The 26,528-nt window shown below is 34.3% G+C and overlaps 1 protein-coding gene across 2 annotated transcripts in view; it reads left to right on the top strand.

Moving 5' to 3' along the window:
• The window catches only part of XRCC4 (X-ray repair cross complementing 4), a 261,129-nt gene that overhangs the window by 23,205 nt on the left and 211,396 nt on the right, over window positions 1-26,528 (top strand). For both annotated transcript variants that reach the window (XM_060009195.1, XM_060009194.1), the window contains exons 2-3: window positions 3,877-4,025; window positions 10,809-10,984. In XM_060009195.1, the coding sequence (XP_059865178.1) occupies window positions 3,887-4,025; window positions 10,809-10,984 (315 nt within the window). In that variant the 5' untranslated portion in view covers window positions 3,877-3,886. The remainder of the gene's footprint in view (window positions 1-3,876; window positions 4,026-10,808; window positions 10,985-26,528) is intronic.

Genomic DNA, 26,528 nt, shown 5'->3' with positions numbered 1-26,528 from the left:
CTGTCAAAGTCCTGCAATCAAATCCCACCTGCCTTCAAAGTCTGATTCTCTAGGAATTCCTCCTCCCATTGCTGGACCCCCAGGTTGGGAAGCCTGACATGGGGCTCAGAACCTTCATTTCAGTGGGTGGACTTCTGTGGTATAAGTGTTCTCCAGTTTGTGAGTCATCTACCCAGCAGTTATTGGATTTGATTTTATTGTGATTGTGCCCCTCCTACCTTCTCACTGTGGCTTTTCCTTTGTCTTTGGATGTGTGGTATCTTTTTTGGTGAATTCCAGTGTCTTCCTGTCGATGATTGTTCAGCATTTAGTTGTGATTCTGGTGCTCTCGCAAGAGGCAGTAAGAGCATGTCCTTCTACTCCACCATCTTGAGGCAATCTCATTACACTGTTAATTTTAGATTTTTTTCTATCATTCTGGAAGTTTCTCTGCTTCCTTGTGCTTTTTTCTGTAAGATAGTACAGCTCTAGCCTTCTATAATTAAGCATGCCTCTCATCCCCCAGAAGATAGAGAAGTTAGTTTTGTTTTGTGAAGAGTTCTGACAGAATGAGTTGTTTTGATTTTCATATTCATTCGTTAATTGAGAAAAATATGATGCTTTATTTAGGAGAACATAATAGTTTTAAATTGAGAAAGCAAATTAAAATGATTTAAAAATTTGGCTTTTATTAAAACTTATTAGTTATCAATGAAATGTCAATTAATAATTTACCTTTGGATTGTCACAACATAGTATTTATATTGGTCATAAAAATTTGAGGCAATTTTATACTCTTACCTTTTTTAGGGTCACCTAGTAAGAGATTCATGCTATGTGATTAAAGAATAATTCTCTCTAGTTTTTCATCTTTGAAATGTGTGCTTTGTTCCTCATTTTGACTTTTTATAATGTTTTTTCTTTGCATATTTGTAATTTTTAGGGTATTCCTTTAGTTTTGTTAGCATCTATAGCTTAAGTATCTCTTAATGAAGTGTACATGGGCAAAGGATATTCCAGTATTAGAAAAAATATAGTTTTTTGCTTTGAACTAAATAGTATGTGGCATATCGTAGTCTGGTAAGTTTGAGGTCAATCTGGGCAAGATTCTAGAGTGAATTACTGGAAGAATAGTTTTCGAATTAATAGGAAAATAACTTGTAATCAGTAGAAATGAGAGTGGGATCACTAAGAAAAATGTCTGTCTTAATTTCTTTCCCCTCCCCTCCCCTCCTCTTCTTTTCTTTTCTTTTCTTTTCTGTACGAGGGCCTCTCACTGTTGTGGCCTCTCCCGTTGCGGAGCACAGGCTCTGGACGCACAGGCTCAGCAGCCATGGCTTACGGGCCCAGCCGCTCCGTGGCATGTGGGATCTTCCCGCACCGGGGCATGAACCGATGTCCCCTGCATGGGCAGGCGGACTCTCAACCACTGCGCCACCAGGGAAGCCCCTTCTTTTCTTTTTTTTAATAGCACTCCTAGACTTGCAGAGTAAGTAGGTTTTACGAAGGACCATCTTGATATCCTTGTGACTTAAATGGAGGTGTCAGCAGTACACCCGCCTAGTAGTAGTGATTGATGTCTAAGAGAGGCTTGTTTCTAATGGCAAGCCACAGAAGTTTATGCTTGAGCTTGTTCTGCTCAACATTTTACATAAATGATTTTAATACTCAGAAGCAAGGTTTATTAAACTTTTAAATGGCAGGGTCAGCAAGAGATTATAAATGTGCTGGATCACAGTAACAGAATCACTATTCAGTGTAACCTTGACAAGCCAAGTGTATAATATTTGAAATTGCACACCTGCAAGGAATGAACAAAACAAAAATTGAACCTTGTACACATATTCGGTCAAATGATTTATGACAAAAGTAACAGCATTGCAGTAGGAAAGGGTAGTCTTTAATAAATAATACTTGGTCAATTTGATATCCATGTGGAAAAAATATATTTTGACCCCTCCTGACAATTGATGTACAAAAATCAATTCCAGATGGATTGTAGATCTAAGTGTGAGAGGTACAATTATAAAGCTCTTAGATAAACGTAGGAGAACATCTTGGTGACCAAAGAGTTCTTAAGTAGTACAGAAAAAGTATAACTATAACACACAGATTTTGATAAATTTTAACTTCATGAAAATTAAGAACTTCTTTTCATCCAAAGTTACCATTATGAGAGTGAAAAGATAACTTACAGAATGGTAGAACTGTACATATATCTGTAAAAGGATTCATAATCCAAAAAGTAAAGAACAAAACAAAAAGAAAATAATATATCAGTAAGAACATCAATAAGAAAAATACAACTGAATAAAAACATTAGCAAGATTTAACAGATACTCCACAAAACAGGATGTTCAAATGCACAATCAAGATATGAAAAGGACTCAGCATCATTAATTATCAGGGAAATGTGAATAAACCATTGTGTAATACTACATACCCACCAAAATGGCTAAAATTAAAAAGATGAGAGTCCGCCTGTCCATGCAGGGGACACGGGTTCGTGTCCCGGTCCAGGAAGATCCCACATGCTGTGGAGCGACTGGGCCCGTGAGCCATGGCCGCTGAGCCTGCGCGTCCGGAGCCTGTGCTCTGCAACGGGAGAGGCCACAACAGTGAGAGGCCCGTGTACCGCAAAAAAAAAAAAAAAAAAAAAAAGATGAGAAATGTTTGTAAGGATATGGAGTGATCAGAACTGACATACCAAGTGTTTAAATTGGTACAAACCTTTTAGAAAGTTTTTGGTTGTGTACTACTAAAACTGAACATATGCATATCCTCTGGTCCAGAAATTTCACTCATGGTTATGTACTCATAGGTATATGCCCAACAGAAAAGCCTGGATATTGCTAGCATATTTATGGAAGCACTATTTATGCTAGTCAAAACCTGGAAAGTACTCAAATGCCTGTCGAATGGATAAATAAATTGTACTATACCCACATAATGGAATATTATACAACTATGAGCATGATCTACAATTCTAAGAAGCATTTCTGAAACGTAATGTTCCATAAAAGAAGCCAGACACAAAATAAAATGTGCTGTATGATTATATCTACATGAAAGTACAAAGATACTCAAAATTCTAATCTGTTAGGAAAGTGGTTATTTGGGGACACAGTGACTGGAAAAGGGGTGTTGTGAGAATGAGTTCTGGGGTGGTAATGTTCTGATTCCTGATCTAGGTACTGCTTACATGGATTTGCTCAATTATAAAACTTCCAAGTTAGGTTTTAGATATCTGTACTTTTGCCTGGGTATAATACTTCAATATAAAGTTTTAAAAATGCAAAAAGTTTATTAGCCTCAGGCTGTAATAGCTTGATATAATCCATCTCCATTACAGGGTACTTCTATCTCAGTGGACAGAGTGAGTCCTGGGAGCCCCTTTCTTAGAGAAGATGTGATAGATATGGCCAACTCTTGGGTTCTGAGATTTTCTTTTCCAAATCTTTATGCTACTCTCCTTTTTCATTTACACAGTCTTTCTCCAGACAGAGACTAAGAACTTGATCCAGTTTATCCTCACTAATTATAATCAGATTCCAGTCCTGCGATTATTCCCAGATCACTCACACAAGTTCTTGTGACTATTTGTCGTAGAGAAAGAGGCTTTGGGGAAAATGTGATCTTCATATTGTTGGAGGTGGTAATTTTTATTCAGCTACACAACTTGGGCAAATCATTTATGAGCCTCTGCTTTTATCTGTAAAAACTGTGAATCAGTATTGAACAGAACTGTGATTTACTGAGTTTGATGGTTGGCTATTATATAGCTTTTTGTTTTACTTGTTTCCTTGGTGCTTTGTATAGCTGAGAGACCAGTACAGAAAGCATCATTATTTGATAGTCACAGTTTCTTGCAAAAATATTTTTTTTCTTTTATAACAGGTGATCAGAAATGGAGAGAAAAGTAAACAGAATCTATCTTGCTTCTGAACCTGATATAATTCATTTTCTACAAGTTGCTTGGGAAAAAACACTAGGATCTGGTTTTGTTATTACACTTACTGATGGTCAGTCAGCATGGACTGGGACAGGTAATGTTAAAAGCAAATTTTTTAAAGAAAAATTTCAATAATGTGCTATTCTTCAGTCCTCAGTGATACTTCAAATTAAAGTGTTTCTTTAATAGATATTGGTTAAAATGAACATGATTGCTTTTACTTGTTATTGCTGTCTGATTTACACACAGATTTGTAATATTAATATTATTTTCTGTAAGTAATATTAATAGAAGGATAGAGAAATAACCATTTGAGTCTTAGTTCTTGGAGTTGGTCAGAGTTTTTAAAATGATCTCTTTATACAAAACATAAATAGTACTTTTTATATGTATCTTTTCTTAGGACCCCAGGGAAATACTGGGAGGCACAGGAAGGTGGATTGGCTGGGCCAAGGCTTGGGAGAGTGGGGTGGTGGTGGTGTTCTTTTTATTTCATATACTTATATTGTTGAATTATTTTCCAGTGAACATGTACTACATTTGTAACAAAATGAAGCAGAACTAATAGCCTAAAACTTTGTAAACCAAAGTTCAAACCCATTTATGGGATTTTGGCTGTTATTTTATGAAATAGACTTTTGCTTTTTTTTATCTTTGGTAATAATCTTTTTAAAGAGGTTAATGACCCTGAAATCATTTATGGAACATTGCAGGTGTAAAGTCAAAATATCTAGAATTATGTTTTACTCATATAGCAAAATTTTGTTGATAATATACTTCTAAAGTGTTTCATTGAAAGATTTAAAAAGCTATTTCTACAGTTATGAAATAGTCATTTCTAGAGTTATGTTGTAAATGATGTTTTAGGTAAAATAATTTTGTCATGTTAATTTATGTGCTATTTGTATCTTCTATCAACTTTTGAAATATTCCCCTAAAATTTATTACTGTAATAATTATTATATCACCTTTTAAAATCACAATACATTGTGAAGTTTTGTTTTCTTCTTGAGTGTTACAAATTCTGTTATACAACGTAGTCAAACTGAATTTGTATTTACAGGGTTTTGGTTTTTATTACTCATTTTTTTATGACAGAGAATGAGGAATGGTAATATAAGTATTACTGTAAAATAAAGAAATTTCAAGGATAATGTTTGTAGTACCTGTTATGGTATCTATTTAAGCTGTAAATTTCTATGTAAGAGAATTCAGTGGTTGGTTGGTTATTGCAGTGCAGGACTGGAGGAAAATTTGTCAGGTTAGCTCTATGTATGCTGGTGAAGGTATACCCAAGTGACAATAACTCTGTTTTGGGGTAAATGGTACACAGGGTTGAAGACCATGGCAGTAGTCTAATGCCAGTTTTCAGGGAGAAAAGAGCAATTCCAACAGCACAGCCCAGGAGGCAGGTCCTAGGTGATGTGGTTGGTTGTATGTAAGGAATTTATAACTTAGATATTTCCAATTAACAAATGGTTTATTCTGTATAACAAGAAGTTGTGGTCAGACGAATGACCTTGAGGTATTTTAAGAACCTTAATTATCAAAGAAAAATATTAAATTTTGATGTAGTCAGTAAACCTCATTCACCAGGACAAAGAACAATAATACGTTGTTTGAACTTTTTTTTATATCATTAAGGACTGGGAAAAGAAAAAGAATACCGTGGTTAAATCTTAATTTAACCAGAAATTTAAGTTAACTTTACATTTATGGAACATTTTGTTTATGTCATACAAAATGTGCTGGCAGTTGTTCTTAATATTGTTAACATGAATATTGTTTCACTAGCCTACATTCATTGAGAGCAAAGTACACATCTGATTTGCCAACCACTGTTCATAAGTATTTCTATCAGTACATAGGACATACATGCCTTGATGGATATTCTCTGAAAGAAAGAATGAAAGGATGCCTGAAATATATAAAATTGGTTAGGAAAAAGAAGAAAGGAAACTACTCATTTTAGAGTTAGCATATATTTTAATGAAAACTCCAGTTTCATATTTACTTGTTGGCGTTGATCATAAATGCAGTATGTTTTACCATTTGTTTTTCAGCTAATGAAATTTAGTGTGACAAAAATGTGATATCAAACTTCTGTATCCCTTGGTGGATTGTTAATCTTTTGGCTTCCTGTACTGAACAAGCTTTCAAACAGAAAATTTTATAGTGCACTGGATCTGGTCATTTATTTTCAAAGATATTGAAGTTTTAAATCTCACAAATGTTTAATGCCTTTTATTACTCACGTGTGAATTTCAGGGACAAAATACGTAATCAAATAATATAACATTGTTTCCATGTTTAGTTGTCTTATACATAAATATAATTTGGTTTGGCACTTTACAGATAGACAATAAGATAATTAAGAAATTGAAACAATTAAATAATTGAAACATGAAAATGAATTTCCTTCCTATACCTCATCCTGTTTTTTGTACAACTTTTTGATTTCTGCAACCTTCAATTTGGATATTTTTTTTTCTCTTTTCATTTGAGTGAAATTAAAAGGATGTGGGGTTCCTTTTAATCTCCCACACACTAAACTCACTGATTTCTTTTCCATTAGCAGTGTTTTATCTAATGAATGTTTTGGGGTCTAATTATCATGTGGTCTATCATCACTTCAACATTATAGAGGATTATATCACAGGGTTAAGTCACAAAGTGGGTTAATGATCGATGACTGTTATTTGACTTTCATAAGAATTGCAGTCAGCGGTAAGAAACTTATATCACCCATCTCTGGGGTAAAGTTCATTGAAGAGTAAATTAAACTTTTTAATGCATTTATTATCAAATAATTATATCCACCTATATTTGTTCTAAACGCTGATATGTTTGGTGACCTATATGGAGATTATGTGACAGAGCTCAGTAGAAAAATGATTTTTAAAGAATGAAGTGGAAAAGTGGGTCCGTGATATGATGACTTATTACGTCTGTGTGTCTTCTCAGCTCTGACACAAACTTAGGATATGCAGTCTTTTGGTTCATTATACATAAGGATCCAAAGTAAAGAATTTTCTTTCCTTACTTACATCTTCACCTACCCATAAATGGTGTTAAAGTGATGCTTTCTTGGATTCTACCTGTCTGAGAACAATTCCTTGCTTTTTGGTCATGTTGGCCTGCTCACTTTTTATGCCATATTATGTTGCTCATCTGTATCCTTGCTGAATTTTATTATTTTCATGGCTTTTATCCCTGGTCACTGAAGTTTTTAAAGGAGCATTGACTGCTTACAGCTGTGCTTCCTGCAGCACAAAATTCAAAACCGGTGACCAAATTGTTTTTCTAGGATTGAAGTTCTAAATAGGCAGTCAGAATTTCACATTGACTGTTATAGGAAATGTTCAAGTAAATTTTTCTTCTTAAACTAATACCTTTTTTTTTACAAAACATATTTTTTAAAGGAGAGGCACAAATAGAAATAATTTCCTTTCACATGTTTTTTTCCTCTCAAGAATGAAATATTTTGAAACACTAACCAATGCAGCATTCACAGATGGAGTAACATACTAAGAGGGTATCTGAAAGGTTATCTAAGATGTCAGCACTTGAATCAAGGCTCCATAAGGCTGGCATTTTTGTCTAATGGTTGTATCCCTCGTGCCTAGAATAGTGCCTGGCACATAGTAAATGCGCATTAAGCATTTTTGGACTAAATGAATTGAATCAATAAATTCTATTAAATATTTTCAGACAGGCATCTTTTCATTGTAATGAAATTTAGAATACTTTTTACTAGATGTTTTATCAGTAGACATACTTTATTATTTTTTTAATATATTTATTTTATATTGGAGTATAGTTGATTTACAATGTTGTGTTAGTTTCAGGTGTACTACAAAGTGATTCAGTTATACATATACATATATCCATTCTTTTTCAGATTCTTTTCCCATATAGGTTATTACAGAATATTGAGTTCCCTGTGCCGTACAGTAAGGCCTTGTTGGTTAGCTATTTTATATATAGTAGTGTGTATATGTTAATCCCAAACTCCTAATTTATCCCCCCCATCCTACCTTTCCCCTTTGGTAACAATAAATTTGTTTTTGAAGTCTGTGAGTCTCTTTCTATTTTGTAAAGAAGTTCATTTGTATATTTATTTTTTTGCATGTTTTCTTATAAGTTTTTCTATAGTTGCATTAAAGATAGTTTCTACAGATTATTTCCTATTTCTCTGAGAAATAATTTCTCTCTCTAGGTACTTATAACTCTTCAAAATTATCCAAACACAGAATATGAAATTATTCCTCAGATAAGATGCATTTGCCTTCTTACTTTTATGTTTTTTCAGAAGAGCTAATAGGGTATTTGAAAGGTCAATAGATTTGATAGTGGTGATCATCTTAAATATGCATATGCTTCAGAGAGAGAAAAAAATATGTTGAAATATTTTAGAAGCTGTAAAATTACACAAGCATATTTTTATTCTTACCTTTTTTCAAAGGCTGTGTTGAGTCTCATATTTCAATATTAGAATTTATCAAAAACTGATCAGGAAAAATATATGGATGCATTCCTGGACTCTCTTCCTCATTGCCTGTCATGGGGCTTCCAGACCCTTGATAGCACATGGACCAACGTTATGCAAAGCTGTTATATTTTTAGGGATTCTTTAATCAAGATTTTATTGTTTCTATATTATTTCATACCAGTGTGTTTTTTTAATATTATGGAAGTAAATAATTTAGCTAATGTCCCATATCTCTGCTTCACCTCAAACCAGAACAACCAGAGAGATATAAGTATGACCCCAGTTTTACCACTTACCTACTTCATGACCCTAGACCATTACTTGATCTCTCTGAGCCTCACTTTTGTCATTTGTAAAATGAGAATATCTGTCTTTCAGTGTTGTAAGGAATAAAATAGATAAATGTAACCTTTAAGTAAAAAAGTATAGAACCGTATGAGTCTTTCATCATTGTGGTATCCTGAGTTGATACAGGAAACCACCCAACCATACGTACATTCCAAATAAATATTAGATTAAATCTTGTAATTTTAAAAGCAAATAAACAGACACATTGCAGCCTTTGAATGTAAGAAAGGGAATCCCCAGGTGCCATGTGTGAAGAGGTATCTGAAAACCGAAGTGGTTAATGGGAACTAAAGAACTATAAGTTCATGGAATATCTGAACTAGATGCACATCTAAGCGACTGTGGTTGTAATACCTGAGTGGAGTGGCCTGTTGAGACTGCAGGCCTCTTAAGGAATTTCTTTATCTCTAAAGATAAAGAAAGTAACCTGGAAGTGATCCTGTTAATAAAATATTTAAAAAAACAGACAAAAAAATTACTCTGGCTTGGAGTTGTAGAATCAGAGTAGTCACTAAGGGTTATGAGTAAATTAAAAGTCCTAACAGAAATCAGAATCCTGTCTGTGTTTTATAAGTGTGAGGGTGGGGGGTTTAAATTTGAGCTGTCTTAAATTTGCCACAAGTATAAAAACCAAGTGAAGAAATTAACTTTCAAAACTGGTCCAGAACTGGTGAAACCTGTAGGGACTACAAGAAAGGCCAACCAGCAACCTTCATTTAAAGCCTTAAATGAAGGGCTTCCCTGGTGGCACAGTGGTTAAGAATCCGCCTGCCAACGCAGGGGACACGGGTTCGATCCCTGGTGCGGGAAGATCCCACATGCCGCGGAGCAACTAAGCCCATGCGCCACAACTACTGAGCCTGCGCTCTAGAGCTCATGAGCCACAGCTACTGAGCCCACGTGCCACAACTACTGAAGCCCGCACGCCTAGAGCCTGTGCTCCACAACAAGAGAAGCCACTGCAATGAGAAGGCCACACACCACAACGAAGAGTAACCCCCACTCACCACAACCAGAGAACAGCCCACGTGCAGTGAAGACCCAACGCAGCCAAAAATAAAATAAATAAAATAAATAAATTTATTAAAAAAAATAAATAAGTAAAGTCTTAAATGAAGACTTTCTGCTGTCCAGAGCACTTGATACTCTGGCTAGAGGAGAGTCATGTTCACACCTCACAAAGCAGGAAAGGAAAAAAGGCAGAGCAAGAATGTGTCAGCAGCTAGAAGAAATGGCATTCATACCCTAGGAACCACGCAAAGAGAGTGATCTGAATGAGATCTTGAATATATTTAAATCCTTCAAATATTGAAAAGAAGCGTGTGGCAAGAACAAGATGTTATGAAAAAGAAACAGGATATCTAAAATTGAACATGTAATCATTGAAGTAAAAATCTCTACGGATGAGTAAAACATCAGCTTTAAACGTACCTAGATGAGAGAATTGGAAGCCAGATATATAATATAACGCAAGCCATAGAGGAGACAATAAATATTAATTCCCTTCCTTTCCTTCCTCATCGACTCCCTTCATCTACCATTTTTATTGTTGGCACATAATGAGATGAGAAGAATGAACTCCATTTTTACTTTAATTTGACCCTGCCCATGTGAGTGAGAAATAGACTATAGACTATTTAATCTCTTTAATAATTGAGGCAAGGAAGAAAGATGTTTTAAAATATTGAGCTTATTAATCATTATAGGAAATAATTGCTATGACCTAGGAGCAGGTACATAAGACGGTTGTTTCTGTGGTAACTTATAATCCATGTATTTGATCTGAGGACAGAGAAAGAACACAAGGAGTCTAATGCTTTCCAGTGAGATTTGAGACTAAATTAATGTCTCAAAAATTGCTAGTTCAGTTAAAAGGTATAATTTGACTTAAAAATGTGTGGTGCAGACATTGATTTTACTTTTTGTTTAAATTTCTGTTACATAAGTAATAAATCAGTAGCAACAGGTAAATATGTTTATTCTTAGGTTTAGAATTTATCTTCAAGTAAATAAGGCTTTTATTACTGTTTCTCATAGTTTGTGAATCAGAGATTTCCCAAGAAGCTGATGACATGGCAATGGAAAAAGAGAAGTATGTTGATGAACTGAGAAAAGCACTGGTGTCAGGAGCAGGACCAACTGACACATACAAGTTTAATTTTTCGAAAGAGTCTTGTCATTTCTCCTTTGAGAAAAACTTGAAAGATGTTTCAGTAAGTAAAACTTTCCATAATGTTATAATTGGTAAAATGTTAGAGAATACTTATTGAGAAATTATTTAAGTAACTAGCATATTATTCCCAGAATAGCTTAGAAACAAAAGTTTAAAAAGTACTTGGTTTCCAAGTTGGAAAAATGCTTCAAAGTTATAGTCATTAAGTGCTTTATGTTAATGAATTGTGAAAAAAACTATTGGAAAATATATTTCATTTTTAATGCTTTAAGACTAAGTATTATTGAGATAATTACACGAATGAGCAGTATGAAAAGTGGCGTCAGAAGTTTTAGACCATGAGACAAGGCTTACTGAAATGAGTTTGGGGAAATACTGATTTTTGAGAAAGAAAATAATATATTTTTCTTTGAATATTTAATAATTATAACCTATTTTCTTCTTTATTAGCATGTATTTGCAATTACAAAATTATATAGATAAGTGTAGTAAGACATTTGATTAGAAATTAAGGTATTTTATTTATATTATCAAACTTAGAAGTATTAAAATAGAAAGAAATAACTTTCAACCCAAGCTTTCTTAAATTTAGAGACAGTTATTGAACAGTTTGTGCCGGAACTAAATTGAGTTTAAAAAATTCTTTTAAAAAAAATCTTTAATTCAGAATGATTAAAGGGATTTCACCAATTAGAGAAACATTTGAAGCAACAGATGGAATCATTAATTTGAAATATATATTATCCTGTATAGAATAATACAGAGCCTGGCTTCAGTAATTGTTTCTGAAAAATTTAGAATTATTCTGAATTGTTTAGAAGATACATACTTATAGTACTTAGCTGCCAATTTATGTAAGTTTCAATAAGCTGAGGTTCTTAAGATGATAATTTAAATTAGGGTAAGGTTTGAACTGACTACTGAAATTTTGTTATTTATCGCAAAATACTCTTTCCTGTGGCTCAAGTACAATCAAATGATGTTATATACTATGGAACTGCTGACTGTTTCTTCTAATATTTTGAAGCAGATCATTGTCGAATTGGTTATAATACCATTTCCCACTCAACAAGCATATGTATGTAATGACTAACGTTATTTCATGCCTCCAGTTTCTGGTTTTCATATGTGTTGTGTTACACTGGTGCATAACAAATTAAGAGTGTGAGAGTACTTTTGGGTACCTGAAAGGCTTTTGGTATCTTTGACATGGTGAAAAGGAGGGTTTGGATGGAGTACTTGACATGCTTAGCGATACATCGGATCTTGCTGCCTTTGTGAAGAAAGTCCTCATGACTTCAGTTGTTTACAGTTGGCTTGGCATGTATCAGACTCAAAAACCGTGACAATAATCCTGAAAGATAGCTTGCTTACTACCCTGATATTAATCAACTTTATCAGAGCCAAAGGCTTGAACCACTAGCTTTTCAACAGGTTTTCTCAAAAAAATAGAAACAGATTAAGAGATTCCTAGTAAGGCAGATGAGTGTTGGTTCCCTAACAAATATGCCCTAAAGCACTACAGTGCAGTTTAGATTCCTGCCTCACTATTTATTCATTTATTAATTTGCGTATGAGAAAAAGAAAGAGTACTTTCAGAATGGTTTGTTGAGGAGGAATTCATGACTTGGCTTACTTGAGAGATATTTTTGGATGTTTGAATGAGATAAAACTTTCAGTATGAGGTGCTACAGTCAGCCTTACGGATGCAGATGAAAATCACAAGTTTATTTGGCCAAATTTCCGTGGGAATCTTCTAGTGCTGTAGGATGTGCTTCTGCAAATTGAATTTCAGAGTGACAGTATCTTTTAAAGTCATCTGCTGGCAAAAATATGCAGACAATTGGAAACATGGCAGAATACTTTTTAAGGCTAATTTTGCTTTGGATGACCTAAAACTTTAAAAGCAGTTTGTAATCCATTCCTTGATGACACAGATGTCTGATTGTTGCCAAAAATGACCTCCTACACTTAGAAGAAAAGAATGAACATAGATTCACCTCAAAAGGTTATAGTGAATTCTGTTCTGTTGTTGACATAAGGTTACTCTCCCATGACAAAGAATATTCCATGAGTTCTAAGTACATTAGCTACCAGTTTCATACCTCTTAGAGTCAGGGTTTTTGGGCATTTGTTGTCATCAATTCAAAAAGTTTTATGTGTCTAATTCTGTGTTGAAGATCACTGCATAATTTGAACATTTTGAGTATTCAAGTCATATGACTTATTTGAAATTTACATTTCTATCAAATTTTCTCCTTTTTTTCCTATTTTTAAAAAGGAAATAACTACTAATTTTTATATTCAAGAAGACCTGTTTTTTTTGAAATATTACCTTGTGTTTTAATTGTCCATTTCCAAAGCAATGAAATATTTAATATGTATAATGTGTATGTTGATGTTTATATACATTCTTTTTGAGGGATGGATCCATAATTTTCATGAGATTGCTTTTGAGCTCATAATACTCAAAATTTCATTTTTGCTCTCATTGGCTTTTCCTTACAGATAACATAGACTTCTAATTTTAGCTTAATTCTCATTGGGATAAATGTTGAATGGCCAGTTGGACGCTAACTCTTTTTCTCCGTACAGTACAAACCTCTGGGACCCTTCCTGCTCCATCACCAGGACACTTCAGTTGGCAGTAGATTGTTCTGGATGACAGCATACTCTAGTACAAGCATTTAGAACTCATTATCTCTTCACTATAAGTACTGTTGCCTACTCAAGAGATTATCATGTACTTTGTGTCACTCTTTTCGCTCTGCCTTTTACAGTTCATATGGATTTTGCAGTATATACTTTGTCATGCAAATAATACATCTTAATTAAAAATGTCTTCCTGGGCTTCCCTGGTGGCGCAGTGATTGAGAGTCCGCCTGCCGATGCAGGGGACACGGGTTCGTGCCCCGGTCCGGGAAGATCCCACATGCCGCGGAGCTGCTGGGCCCGTGAGCCATGGCCACTGAGCCTGCGCGTCCGGAGCCTGTGCTCAGCAACGGGAGAGGCCACAACAGTGAGAGGCCCGTGTACCGCAAAAAAAAAAAAAAAAAAAAAAAGTCTTCCTCTTCTTCTCTCATAATTTGCTCTGTTCCTTCAGAAAACATTTTCATTCATAAGCCATGTAAAAAAGACCTAATTTTTTTTTATAAGAGTAACCCTGGGGGGAGACAAAATACCTGTATGCAGAAAACTATAAGACACTGATGAAAGAAATTAAAGATGATACAAACAGATGGAGAGATATACCATGTTCTTGGATTGGAAGAATCAATATTGTGAAAATGACTATGCTATCCAAAGCAATCTACAGATTCAATGCAATCCCCATCAAATTACCAATGGCATTTTTACAGAACTAGAACAAAAAATCTTAAAATTTGTATGGAGACAAAAAAGACCCCGAATAGCCAAACAGTCTTGAGGGAAAAACATGGAGCTGGAGGAATCAGACTCCCTGACTTCAGACTATACTACAAAGCTACAGTAATCAAGACAATATGGTACTGGTACAAAAACAGAAACATAGATCAATGGAACAAGATAGAAAGCCCAGAGATAAATCCATGCACCTATGGTCAACTAATCTATGACAAAGGAGGCAAAGATATACAATGGAGAAAAGACAGTCTCTTCAATAAGTGGTGCTGGGAAAACTGGACAGCTACATGTAAAAGCATGAAATTAGAACACTCCCTAACACCATACACAAAAATAAACTCAAAATGGATTCGAGACCTAAATGTTAAGACCAGACACTATAAAACTCTTAGAGGAAAAGATAGAAAGAACACTCTTTGACATAATGACAGCAAGATCTTTTTTGACCCACCTCCTAGAGTAATGGAAATAAAAACAAAAATAAACAAATGGGACCTTATGAAACTTAAAAGCTTTTGCACAGCAAAGGAAACCATAAACAAGATGAAAAGGCAACCCTCAGAATGGGAGAAAATATTTGCAAACAAATCAATGGACAAGGGATTAATCTCCAAAATATATAAACAGCTCATGCAGCTCAATATTAAAGAAACAAACAACCCAATCCGAAAATGGGCAGAAGACCTAAATAGACATTTCTCCAAAGAAGACATACAGATGGCCAAGAAGCACGTGAAAAACTGCTCAACATCACTAATTATTAGAGAAATGCAAATCAAAACTACAATGAGGGGCTTCCCTGGTGGCGCGGTGGTTGAGAGTCCGCCTGCCGATGCATGGGACATGGGTTCGTGCCGCGGTCTGGGAGGATCCCACATGCCGCGGAGCAGCTAGGCCTGTGAGCCATGGCCGCTGAACCTGCGCGTCCGGAGCCTGTGCTCCGCAACGGGAGAGGCCACAACAGTGAGAGGCCTGCGTACCGCAAAAACAAACAAACAAACAAAACTACAATGAGGTATCACCTCACACCAGTTAGAATGGGCATGATCAGAAATCTACAGACAACAAATGCTGGAGAGGGTGTGGAGAAAAGGGAACCCTCTTGCACTGTTGGTGGGAATGTAAATTGATACAGCCACTATGGAGAACAGTATGGAGGTTCCTTAAAAAACTAAAAATAGAATTACCATCTGACCCAGCAATCCCACTACTGGGCATATACCCAGAGAAAACCATAATTCAAAAAGACACATGCACCCCAATGTTCATTGCAGCACTATTTACAATAGCCAGGTCATGGAAGCAACCTAAATGCCCATGGACAGACGAATGGATAAAGAAGATGTGGTACATATATACAATGGAATATTACTCAGCCATAAAAAAGAATGAAATTGAGTCATTTGTTGAGACGTGGATGGATCTAGAGACTGTCATACAGAGTGAAGAAAGTCAGAGAGAGAAAAACGAATATCGTATATTAACACATGTATGTGGAACCTAGAAAAATGGTACAGATGAACTGGTTTGCAGGGCAGAATTTGAGACACAGATGTAGAGAACAAACGTATGGACACCAAGGGGGGTAAGCCACGGGTCGGGTGGTGGTGGTGGTGTGCTGAATTGGGTGATTGGGATTGACATGTATACAGTGATGTGTATAAAATTGATGATTAATAAGAACCTGCTGTATCAAAAAATAAATAAAATAAAATTCAAAAATTAAAAAAAAAAAAGAGTAACCATGGGTTCATAGTTTAGCTTGCTCATACATCTGTTTTCTCATCTATAAAGTTTTGAAGTGATTTCTTGATTCATTCCAGGTCATCTAACATACTGCAGTTTTATGTTTCTAAAAATAGTCCTAATGAAGGAAAGCCATGAGGTTTGAAAGAAAATTAAACATGATAAGCACACATACACACCCTCCCCCACACACTAGAAGCATACATGAAAATTTGCTTTAGGTTTCTGTTAGAATTAAAATAAAGTCTTTTTGCATTTTCTTTCCCTTCCTCTCTCCTGCCCCACCAGCAGATATTGGCTTCGGATACAGTTAGCCTGAAAATTTGATGACTTAAAAAGCATGGAAGTTTGCTTTTCTCTTATGTAATGATCCGAATAGGCAGGCCTGGGTTAATACAATGGTTTTATGATGCAGGGGCCCAGGGAGTTTTTATCTCATTGTTACTGTTATGCTCACCTTTCAGGCAACAAGACTGAGTTAAAGAGAAAATAAAGCACACATGCATTTTCTTTGACTATCACTGTAAAATTGCAAGCATTACTTTTGCTTGCATCCCATTGTCCAGAACTGTCACATGGGTTCACCTAGCTGCAAGGGAATCTGTGAAGTGTGATCTTCAGCTGTGTCCTATGCCCAGAAATTTTCATTACTGTGTAAAAAGGGGAAGGTGGATATTGAGGAACAAGGAGCAATCTCTGCATGTTACATTTTAGGAGAGATTGAAGTGTCATTCAGTCATTTAGAAGGATTCACTTTTATTGTTACAAGGGTCTTTCTCTAGAATTTTCATTATAAATAATTGTTTCAGTTGTTTAAAAAATGTTCCAACATATAGTAAGGTATAGGTTAGTTTGTATCTTACTATATGTCATAACTTTTTTTAAGTGGAAGTTAAAAAAGTTCAAACAACCTCTCTATATTTATTTAACTTACATTTCTTAGATATATAAAAATGAAGTAAAATAAGTTAGCTCAAACATTCAAAGTTGTTTTTAAAAACAGCAGTCTAAAATCCTATATTATTGCCATGTGTCCCTGTGGTTTGGGGGACTTTGAAATCAAATGGGTATTTCCAGATGAAATATCAGAATTGGAGCATTTGTTATGGTACTCTGCCAAAGAGTTTGTCAAAAATAGTAATGATTTTCAGGTTTGTGGGAGTATGGGTTGCAAATGTGTTGCTTGAATGCCTCAAAAAGAAATTGCAGTATTCTTTATTTCTATGATAAAAATATTTGTATACGTCTGCCATTTTTGTATTAAACGCTTTATAATTCCTGACCTTTTGGAATGTGGGAACTAAATCAGTAATGTAAGTGGTGCAGAAGTCCTGCTCAAAGTATATGTTTTGTAGTTAAGCCATGGAAAAGACTTCAGAATTATTACTTTAAAAAATTAATTTTTAGTTATACAGTTTTGTATTTGAGAACTCATTTTCCTTTTCTTTTTTCATATTGCTCTGCTTTGATTTAAAGTGTTTTCTTCTTTTATAAGAAACACCTCAGTCATTATATTTTAATTTTTTCAGTTATTCCAGGATTTTTCAGAAAATAAACAACTTAGAGCAAAAACAGAAGTAGGAAGTAGCATGTAAAAACTATGCTCTAAGAGAACTTTTGAGTATTAATATTTGCTTATTATTTTCCAGTTAATCTCCTTTTCAGTTAACATGTACTCTCACTTCATCATGTGGTGTTGGCATCGTCACTCTCTGTATGTGAGGAAACAGTTGCTAAAAGCATAAGCAAGTTCCTAAGGAAAGCACAGGTAGTAAGTCAGGTAGGGTAGAATCCAGGTCTCTGTCAAAATCAAGTAAAATTTTTCTTGTTGTTTAGGTGTAGTGTACATAAAATAGAATGTACCTATGTAAAATTCAGTTTTCATTACTCTAGACAGTTCCTTTGTGCCTCTTTGAGGTCAATCCCCAATTAGCCCCTTTCTTCCTCACCCTGCTTACTCTCCAGGTTCCAGGCACCCACTAAACTTTTAAATTTATTTGGACTTATACTGAGGCTCCAAATATGGTCTCTCTTGTTCAGTGGTCTTTGACCACTTGAAAGAAATGTTTATTCTGCTGTTGTTTGGTGGATTGTTCTATAAATGTCAGATCAAGTTGGTTGAGCTTGTTGTTTAAGTTTTCTATATTTTTGCTTATTTTCTATCTACTTGTTGCACCAATGACAGAGAATGTATTCAAATCTGTAACTGTAATTATGGATTGGTTTATTCTCCTTGAAGCATAATCAGGTCTTGCTTCATGTATTTTTGAATCTTTGTTATAAAGTGCAAAACATTAAGGTTTGTCTTGTCCTCGTGATGATTTGATCCCTTTATCATTATGAAATGACCCTCTAACACTTAAAATTCTTTGATCTAAAATCCACTTCCAGCTTTCTTTTGATAGGAGTTAGCATGACATATCTTTTTCCATCCTTCTGCTTTTGACTATTTTTATCTTTATTTAAATTGGGTTTCTTTTAAGAAATATATAGTTGGATTTTGCTTTTTTAATCCAATCTGGCAATCTGTGTCTTTTAATTGGGGTGTTTAGGGCATTTACAGTTTATGTAATTATTGATGATGGTTTTAAAATCTGCTGTCTCTTTCTGTTTCACCTTATTTCCTTGTTTCTCTTATTGTGTCTTTTTTTGGCCTACTTTAGTATTTTTTTATGATACTATCTAATCTTTTTGGTTGGCTTATAACTCATTTTTACGCTATTTTAATACTTGCTTTAGAGTTTATAGCATGTATCTTTACCTTATCACAGTCTACCTTGAAGTGATATACTGCTTTACAGATAGTTTAAAACTCTTATAGCAATATACATTATATATACACACACACATTATGCATCCATTTTTCCTCTCTTAGCCTTTATGTTATTTTGGTCATACATTTTACTTCTGTTGATATGTATGTTATAAACTCCACAATATATTGTAATACTTTTTGTTTTTAACAGCCAATTAACTTTTAAAATCTATTTTGAAATAATTTTAGACTCACAAAAAGTTTCAAAAATAAGACATAGAGTTCAGGATACCCTGCACCTGGGTTCCCCAATGATAACAATATATAACCATAGTACATTATTAAGAGCAGGAAATTGACATTGGCACAATATTATAAACTACAAACCTTATACAGATTTTGCTACTTTTTACAAGTAATCTGTTTTTTTGTTGTTATGCTTTTTTGTTTCATTTTTGTGTGTTTATAATTATATGAATTTTATTACATGTATGGATTCATATAACCACTACCACAATCAGGGTGCAGAACTGTTCTATTATCACAAAGAAACCTCTTTGTTCCTTTGTGCTACCCCTTTATAGTTGTACCGGCTCTCCAAGGTAACCCTCAGCAACCACTTATCTGTTCTTCATCACTGCGCTTTTGTTATTTCAAGAATATTACATTAATGAAATCATATAGTATGTAGCCTTTTGAGATTAGCTTCCCCCACCCACTGAGCATAATAATGCCCTTGAGAGACATTCAAGTTGTTGCAAATATCATAATTTATTTTTATTTATTTCTGAGTAGTCCATTGTATGACTGTATCAGTTTGTTCATCCATTAATGACTTAAGAACATTTGTGTCATTTCCACTTTTTGGCTATTACAAAGCTGCTTTAAACATTCATGCATAGGTTTCTGTGTGAATATAAGTCCTCATTTCTCTAGTGCAGAGATTGGCAAACTATATCCTGTAAATCGGCTGCCCATTTTGGTAAAGTTTTACTGGGACATAAGTGTGCCCATTTGTTTGTGTATTGTCTGTGGCTGCTTTTGTGTTATAATGGCAAAGTTGAATAGCTGCAACAGGACATTGTGGTGTGCAATGACTGAAATATTTACTTTTGGTCCTCTTAGAGTTTGCTGGTCTCTGCTTTAAGATAAATATCTAAGATTGGGAATACTGGCTTGTATGACAAGTATGTGTTTACCTTTATAAAGAAACTGCTAAACTGTTTTCCAAAGTGGGTGTACCATTTTATATTCCTACCTGAAATGTATGAAAGATCCACACTCTTTCCAGCACTTAGTGTTGTCCGTATTTTTTATTTTAGCCATTCTAATAGGCATGGTATGTATGGTATCTTATTGTGGCTTTAATTTCTATTTCCCTAATGGCTGGGGATGTTGGTTTCATGTGCTTATTTGACATCTGTATAACCATCTTGGTGAAGAGTCTTTTCAAATTTTACCCATGTTTTTAGTTGCATTGTTTGTATTTATTTATCAGATATGTGATTTGCAAATATCTTCTAGTCTATCACTGGTATGTTCACTTTTTTTTTTTTTTTAGAGAAATTGCAGAAGAAACCAGAAGTTTCTAGGAGGTTGAAATGAGTTTTTTTTGGTTTTTTTTTTCTTTTAAAATTTATTTATTTATTTATTTTTGGCTGCATTGGGTCTTCGTTACTGTGCGTGGGCCTCTCACTGAGGTAGCTTCTCCTGTTGCAGAGCACGGCCCTAGGGCGCGAAGGCTTCAGTAGTTGTGGCTCATGGGCTCTAGAGCGCAGGCTCAGTAGTTGTGGCGCACAGGCCCAGTTGCTCCACGGCATGTGGGATCTTCCCGGACCAGAACTCGAACCCATGTCCCCTGCATTGACAGGCGGATTCTCAACCGCTGCACCACCAGGGAAGCCTGGTATGTTCATTTTATTAATAGGGTCTTTTGTAGAGCAGAAGTTTTTATTTTTGATGAATGGTCCAATTTCTGGATTTTTAAAATTTTTATGGATTATTCTTTGGTGTCATGTGTAAGGACTCTTTACCTATCCCTAGGTCATGAAGATTTTCCATGATTTTCTTTAAAAAAGTTTTATAGTTTCATGTTTTACATTTAGATCTATCATGTGTTTTGAGTTACTTTTGTTTAGGTTAAGGTTCATTTTCTTGGATATGAATGTCCAGTTGAACTAAGACCATTAGTTGAAAAGACTCTCCTTTCTCCATTGAATTGCTTTTGCCCCTTTATTAAAACTCATTGGCTGTACTTGTGTGGGTCTATTTCTGGACTCTGTATTCTGTTTCATGAATCTATGTATATATCCCTCCACCAGTACCACACTGGCATAATTACTGTAGCTACATTATAAGCCTTAAAATTAGGTTGTGTAATTCCTCTAACTTTATTCTTTTTTTCAATGTTGTTTTAGATAATTTAGTTTCTTTGCCTTTCCGAATACATTTTAAAAGCAGCTTTACTCTATTTACAAAAAAACAACAATTGAGTCTTCTTGTCCATAAACACAGTATTTTTTAGGTTTTCTTTGATATCTTTCATCAGTATTTTGTAGTGTTTATTAGCACACAGATCCTGTACGTGTTTTGTTAGATTTATTTCTAGTTATTTCAGTCTTTCTGGAATTATTATAAGTGGTTTTGTTTTTTTAAATTTGAGTTTCCAATAGTTCCATTACTCATATATAAATATAGTTTATTTTTCTGTGTTGACCTTATAATCCCCAACCTTGCTAAATTTCCTTATTTGTTCCGGAGTGTTTTGTTGTTGTTGTTTTATTGTGTGTGTGTAGTTTTGTTGGTATCTTTTACTTATATAATAATGTCTGCCAGTGGGTATAGTTTTATTTCCTTTTTTCCCCCCAATCTTTATGCCTTTTATTTCCTCTCTTTGCCTTATTTCACTGGCTAGGATATGAAACTACTATGTGGAATTTTAGTGGTGAGAACAGAAATCCTTGCCTTATGCCCCATTTTAGGGGGAAAGCATTCAGGCTTTCACCATTAAGTATGCTGTTAGCTGTAGTTTTATTTTTCAAATGCTCTTTATCAGATTATGGAAATTTCTTTCTATTCTTAGTTTGCTGATGGTTTTATTATGGATAGATATTGAATTGTCTTAAATGCTTTTTTCTGTATCAAGTCGTGGTCATATGAGTTTCCTTTTTTAGACTGTTAATATGGTGGATTACAAAGATTGAGCTTTTGCCTTGCATTCCTGGAATATACTTGATCATGGTGTATGTCTGTGGTACTGGAGAGAAGAGTGCCACCTGATTAGTGCAGGGTGAGAATGGCTGGATGTTAAGTCCCTGCCCACCATTTCCATGGCCACAGCCCCAAGTAGAGAGAGGAAGGGACTTCACCTTCTGAGTTCAGGGTGAGGGTGGTAGACGAGGCTCCACCTACAGCCTCCTGTCTTTAGTACAGGATTGGGATCAGGATGGGGATAGGCATGTTTCTTCTGGGTTCTTAGCCTGAACTGAGAGGGGAAGGGTTTTAGGCAAAAGGCTTCTGTCTTTCCTGGCTACCCTCTTCTACTTACCACGGCCAGACAGAAGTAGTTTTTCTTTTTGTTTATTTGTACCCACTGGTGTTTTCATGTTGCAGGCTTCTTTAATATCCAGGTTGGATATATGAAAGTCAACAAAACAAAACCAACCAGGGAACTTTCTGCCAAGTCTTTCCTCAAGTTCCAAGGTTCCTAGTAAATCTGCTTTCTTTTCTCTACCTTAAAGAATCTTTTAATAGTTGCTTTAAGTCTTTCAGGATTTTTGTTTGTAATTAGTGAGAGTAATAGAATGTAATGAGCTATCTCCATCTTGTCCAGAATCAGAATTCTGAGTTGTCTTTTAAAGTGATTTAAATATTTTGAAAGTCTTTTATATTTACCCACAAATTTACCTCTTCTGGAGCAATTCATTTTTCTGCGTAGATCCAGTTTTCCATGTAATATTATTTATGTTCTGTCAGAAGGACTTTGTTTAATGTTTCTTTTCATGCAGGTCTGCTTGTGATGGATTCTTTCAGGTTTTGTGAATCTGCAAAAGTCTGTATTTCACCCTTCTTTTTAAAAGATATTTTCACTGAGTAGAAAATTCTAAGTTGACAGCTTTTTCTTTCAGTACTTTAAAAATGTTGCTCTATTGTCTTCTGGCTAGTCAGTTGTCATTGTTCGTATCTAAGCAATGTGCCTTCTTTCTCCAGCTTCTTTTAAAATTTTTCTCTTTATCACTGTCTTTGAACAATTTGATTATGATATGCCTTAGTGTAGTTTTTTATCTTTATTGAGCCTCTTTGATCTGTTAGTTTATATTTTTAGTCAGTTTTGGCAAAATTTGGTCATTATCCAAATAGTTTTTCTGTTTCCCTTCCTTCCTGTTTGGAGACTCCAATTATATATATCAATACATGTATATTATGTTGCTTGAATTTGTCCTGTAGCTCCTTGATCCTCTTTTCTTTCTTCCTTTCTTTTTTTTCTCCCCATTTTTATTTTTGAATAGTTTCTATTGCTCTGTCTTCATATTCACTGTTTCTTTTGCTATGTGTAATATGCTGTTAATTTCATTCACTGTATCTTTTATCTCAGAAATTGTGATTTTCATCAAAGTTTGATTCACATCTATTTAATGTCTTTTCTAACTCTTCTTACCATGTACAATCTTTCTTTTACATTCTTGAATATATGGAATAAAATTATAGTCACTTTCAATGACCTTGTCCATTAATTTGGTAACCTGTATTATTTTGGCATAGGTATTGATAGATTTTTCTGCCCTATCATATTTTCTGTGTTATATTTTCTCTTTTTGTTGCATGCTGCTAATCTTTGATTGGATGCCAAATATTGTAAATCTTACTTGGTGCTGCATATTTTTGTATTTCTATAAACTTTTGTTTTGTTCTGGGACACAGTTTAAGTTACTTTGGAACAGTGTAATCCTTAGGGTCTTGCCTTTTAAAGCTCTGTTAAAGAGGACCAGAACATTTATTTTAGGTCCAATTTTATACCCTATTGAGGTAAAATACTTCCAACTCCCTTATCTGATTCCCATTCTTTCTACACAGGGTAATAAAATGAAGAATTTTGCGATTATGTGTAGCATGTTAGCTTTGTCTGTCAATTACAGTACCTTGAGTTAGATCACATGTAGTGATAATGTCTCTTAGATTTGTTACTTATTTTGCCCCTACAGAAACTTTTAAAATTTGAGATGGTATTTCCCTCCTGAGTAGGATGGCATGGTCTTCTAGGTATCATTGCTTCATGCCATGCACTTAAGACACTAAGGTTAGGAAGAAGATTATCAAGGCACCCGAGTTGTGATAATCTTCATTATTTAGTTACTTTTTTTGAATTTGGATTTTCTTTTAATTCTCATGATGCTCCAGCTTTAACTAAGTCATTAAGTTATCATCATTTAAAATTTGAGTCTACTAAGGATAAAGTACTTAAGGTGATTCTAGGCCTTTGACATTCTCACTTTAGAATTTTAAATTTGCAAAATATTTTTAGATCACCTACATTCTTTTTTTTAACATCTTTATTGGAGTATAATTGCTTTATAATCACCTACATTCTCAATACTGTTTTAAATTATTGCATAGAAAAAATTAAAATTAGTTATACTTTGACAACTTGATTTTCTGAAGCTATAAAGACCTACAGTCTTCTTTATCAATTTAATCAAATTACGTTCAGTTGTTTGTTTTCTTAGATAGGCATTGCTTTTTTATTTCTAGAAGAAAACTGTTTATTATGAAATTCAGTCAAGAATCAGATTTTCATTGACTGTTACTATCCTGAAATTGTAGGTAAATAACCAATTGAGAAGATTAATAGAATCTAAAATATTTGAGGAACATCTAAAATCAGGTGGTGATGATGATGGTGAAGGCGGTACATACTTTTGTATTAGCAGGAAAAATTGTGGAACATAATTGCTAATTAAGTTGATATTAAAACTAGGTATTTTAAAAATGAATGCAGAACAGAAATCTTTAATGTTGATAAAAAATCATAACTAATGTAATAATTAGACCACCTAGGATATTTCAGTGGTTAAGTTTGGAAGAGATGCAGTATAGTATAGCTGTATGTACCTCTTCAAAAAATATTGAATTTAGGAAGTTTATAGAGAGAGAAATACTGTTCAAATGACATTGAAACTATTATACATTTTTTAAAGGCTATACTTTTATACTTTAAAAATTCACTACTAAAACAGTTTATAGCCTACTGCACCTGTGTAACCCATTCTGGACATGCTACCGTCCCATTGCCTGATGACTTGATTTGGATCTCAGGTGTCAGACTGTGGGCAGCTTATTCAGTTGTTTGTCCTCAGTTTTTCTCTTATAGTTCAGAAATAATACTAATACCTGACTTAGTGATTGTAAGGATTTAATGAATTAGTGTATAGGTGTGTGTGTGTGTATACTTTTTCTAGGACAGTTCTTGCTTATAATAGGCACTTTATAAATATTCGTTGTTATTAATTATTTACTTGGGTGTCTCTTCCATTATACGGTAAAATCCTTGAGGGCAGTGACCATGTCTTAGCTGAGTTTGAAATTCCAGCAAATCTGGGTGTCTTGGGAGTGACCTTTTTGTTGAGAGGAAATGTGGCATAATGGAAAGAACTTGAGATCTTGTCTTGAGTCTTGTATCTATTTCTAATTATATGGGTTTCAGCAAGTCATTTGTCTTTATTTAAAAAAAAAATGATGAAAAAACTGAGTTCAAATAGGCTAATAATGAGAACACCCAGAGTTTATGGCTGTGGGCAGTAAGACTGATGCGTGTGTGCAGATCTTTGTTAACTGTGAATTGTATGGTTTGTGACCTGTCCCAAGAGGCCATCAGGTTGATGCCTTGTATTCAGAAGGGTCTCCAGCATATACTTCTGATATTATCTATAAATGGGTTTATACATTGTCTTAGCAGACATTCTTTATGCCAGTTTAAAATTTTATCCCATTTCAAGCTATATCATTTGAAGCACACTATAAATAAAATCAATTTAAATATGATTATATAATTTTTGTAATCTTGATTTCACTTTTAATGTGTCTGGAGATTAAAAAATTGGGAGTGACTTAGAACTCCCTTGACCTCAGAGAAGCCTTGTTAAACACATGTTATTGTTATACTGTATGCTCTATCAGATGTAAGTTTACTGGTGGATCCAGAGCTTCATTTTCTCTGTTGAATTTTCTGGTATAGTAGCATAACATACATTGATTAAAATTGGCCACATAGTAAATAATTTTATTCAAAACTGGAAGCATGCAAAAAAATAATTGTTTAAAAAGGTATACCATTATAACAATTAAAGATTAATTGCTTTATTTGTGCAACTTCTGGAGAGGATGTGATATTTCTGGCTACAAATGATCCAAAACCAGTCCAATAGTGGAGATATGCCCATGTGACTAGAACCATAATGGTGGATTATAATGATGTTTTTCCTGATTTGTTATGGTTCTTGATCAGTTTATATCTTTTGACAGCTATCTTTTTTAATACTTTAATTTTAGACTTATAGAGAAAGTGGAAAAATACTAAGGAGAATTCCTGTATATCCTTTATCCTATATTCCCTAATATTCACATTTTATGTAATCATGGTACAATTATTAACAATCAGGACATTAACATTGACACAGTAATCTACAGATCTTATTTGAATTTT

The sequence above is a fragment of the Delphinus delphis genome, chromosome 3, assembly GCF_949987515.2.
Source record: "Delphinus delphis chromosome 3, mDelDel1.2, whole genome shotgun sequence".
Taxonomy (NCBI): domain Eukaryota; kingdom Metazoa; phylum Chordata; class Mammalia; order Artiodactyla; family Delphinidae; genus Delphinus; species Delphinus delphis.
Note: the sequence above shows the minus strand (reverse complement) of the source record. Positions and strands in the feature narration are given on the sequence as shown.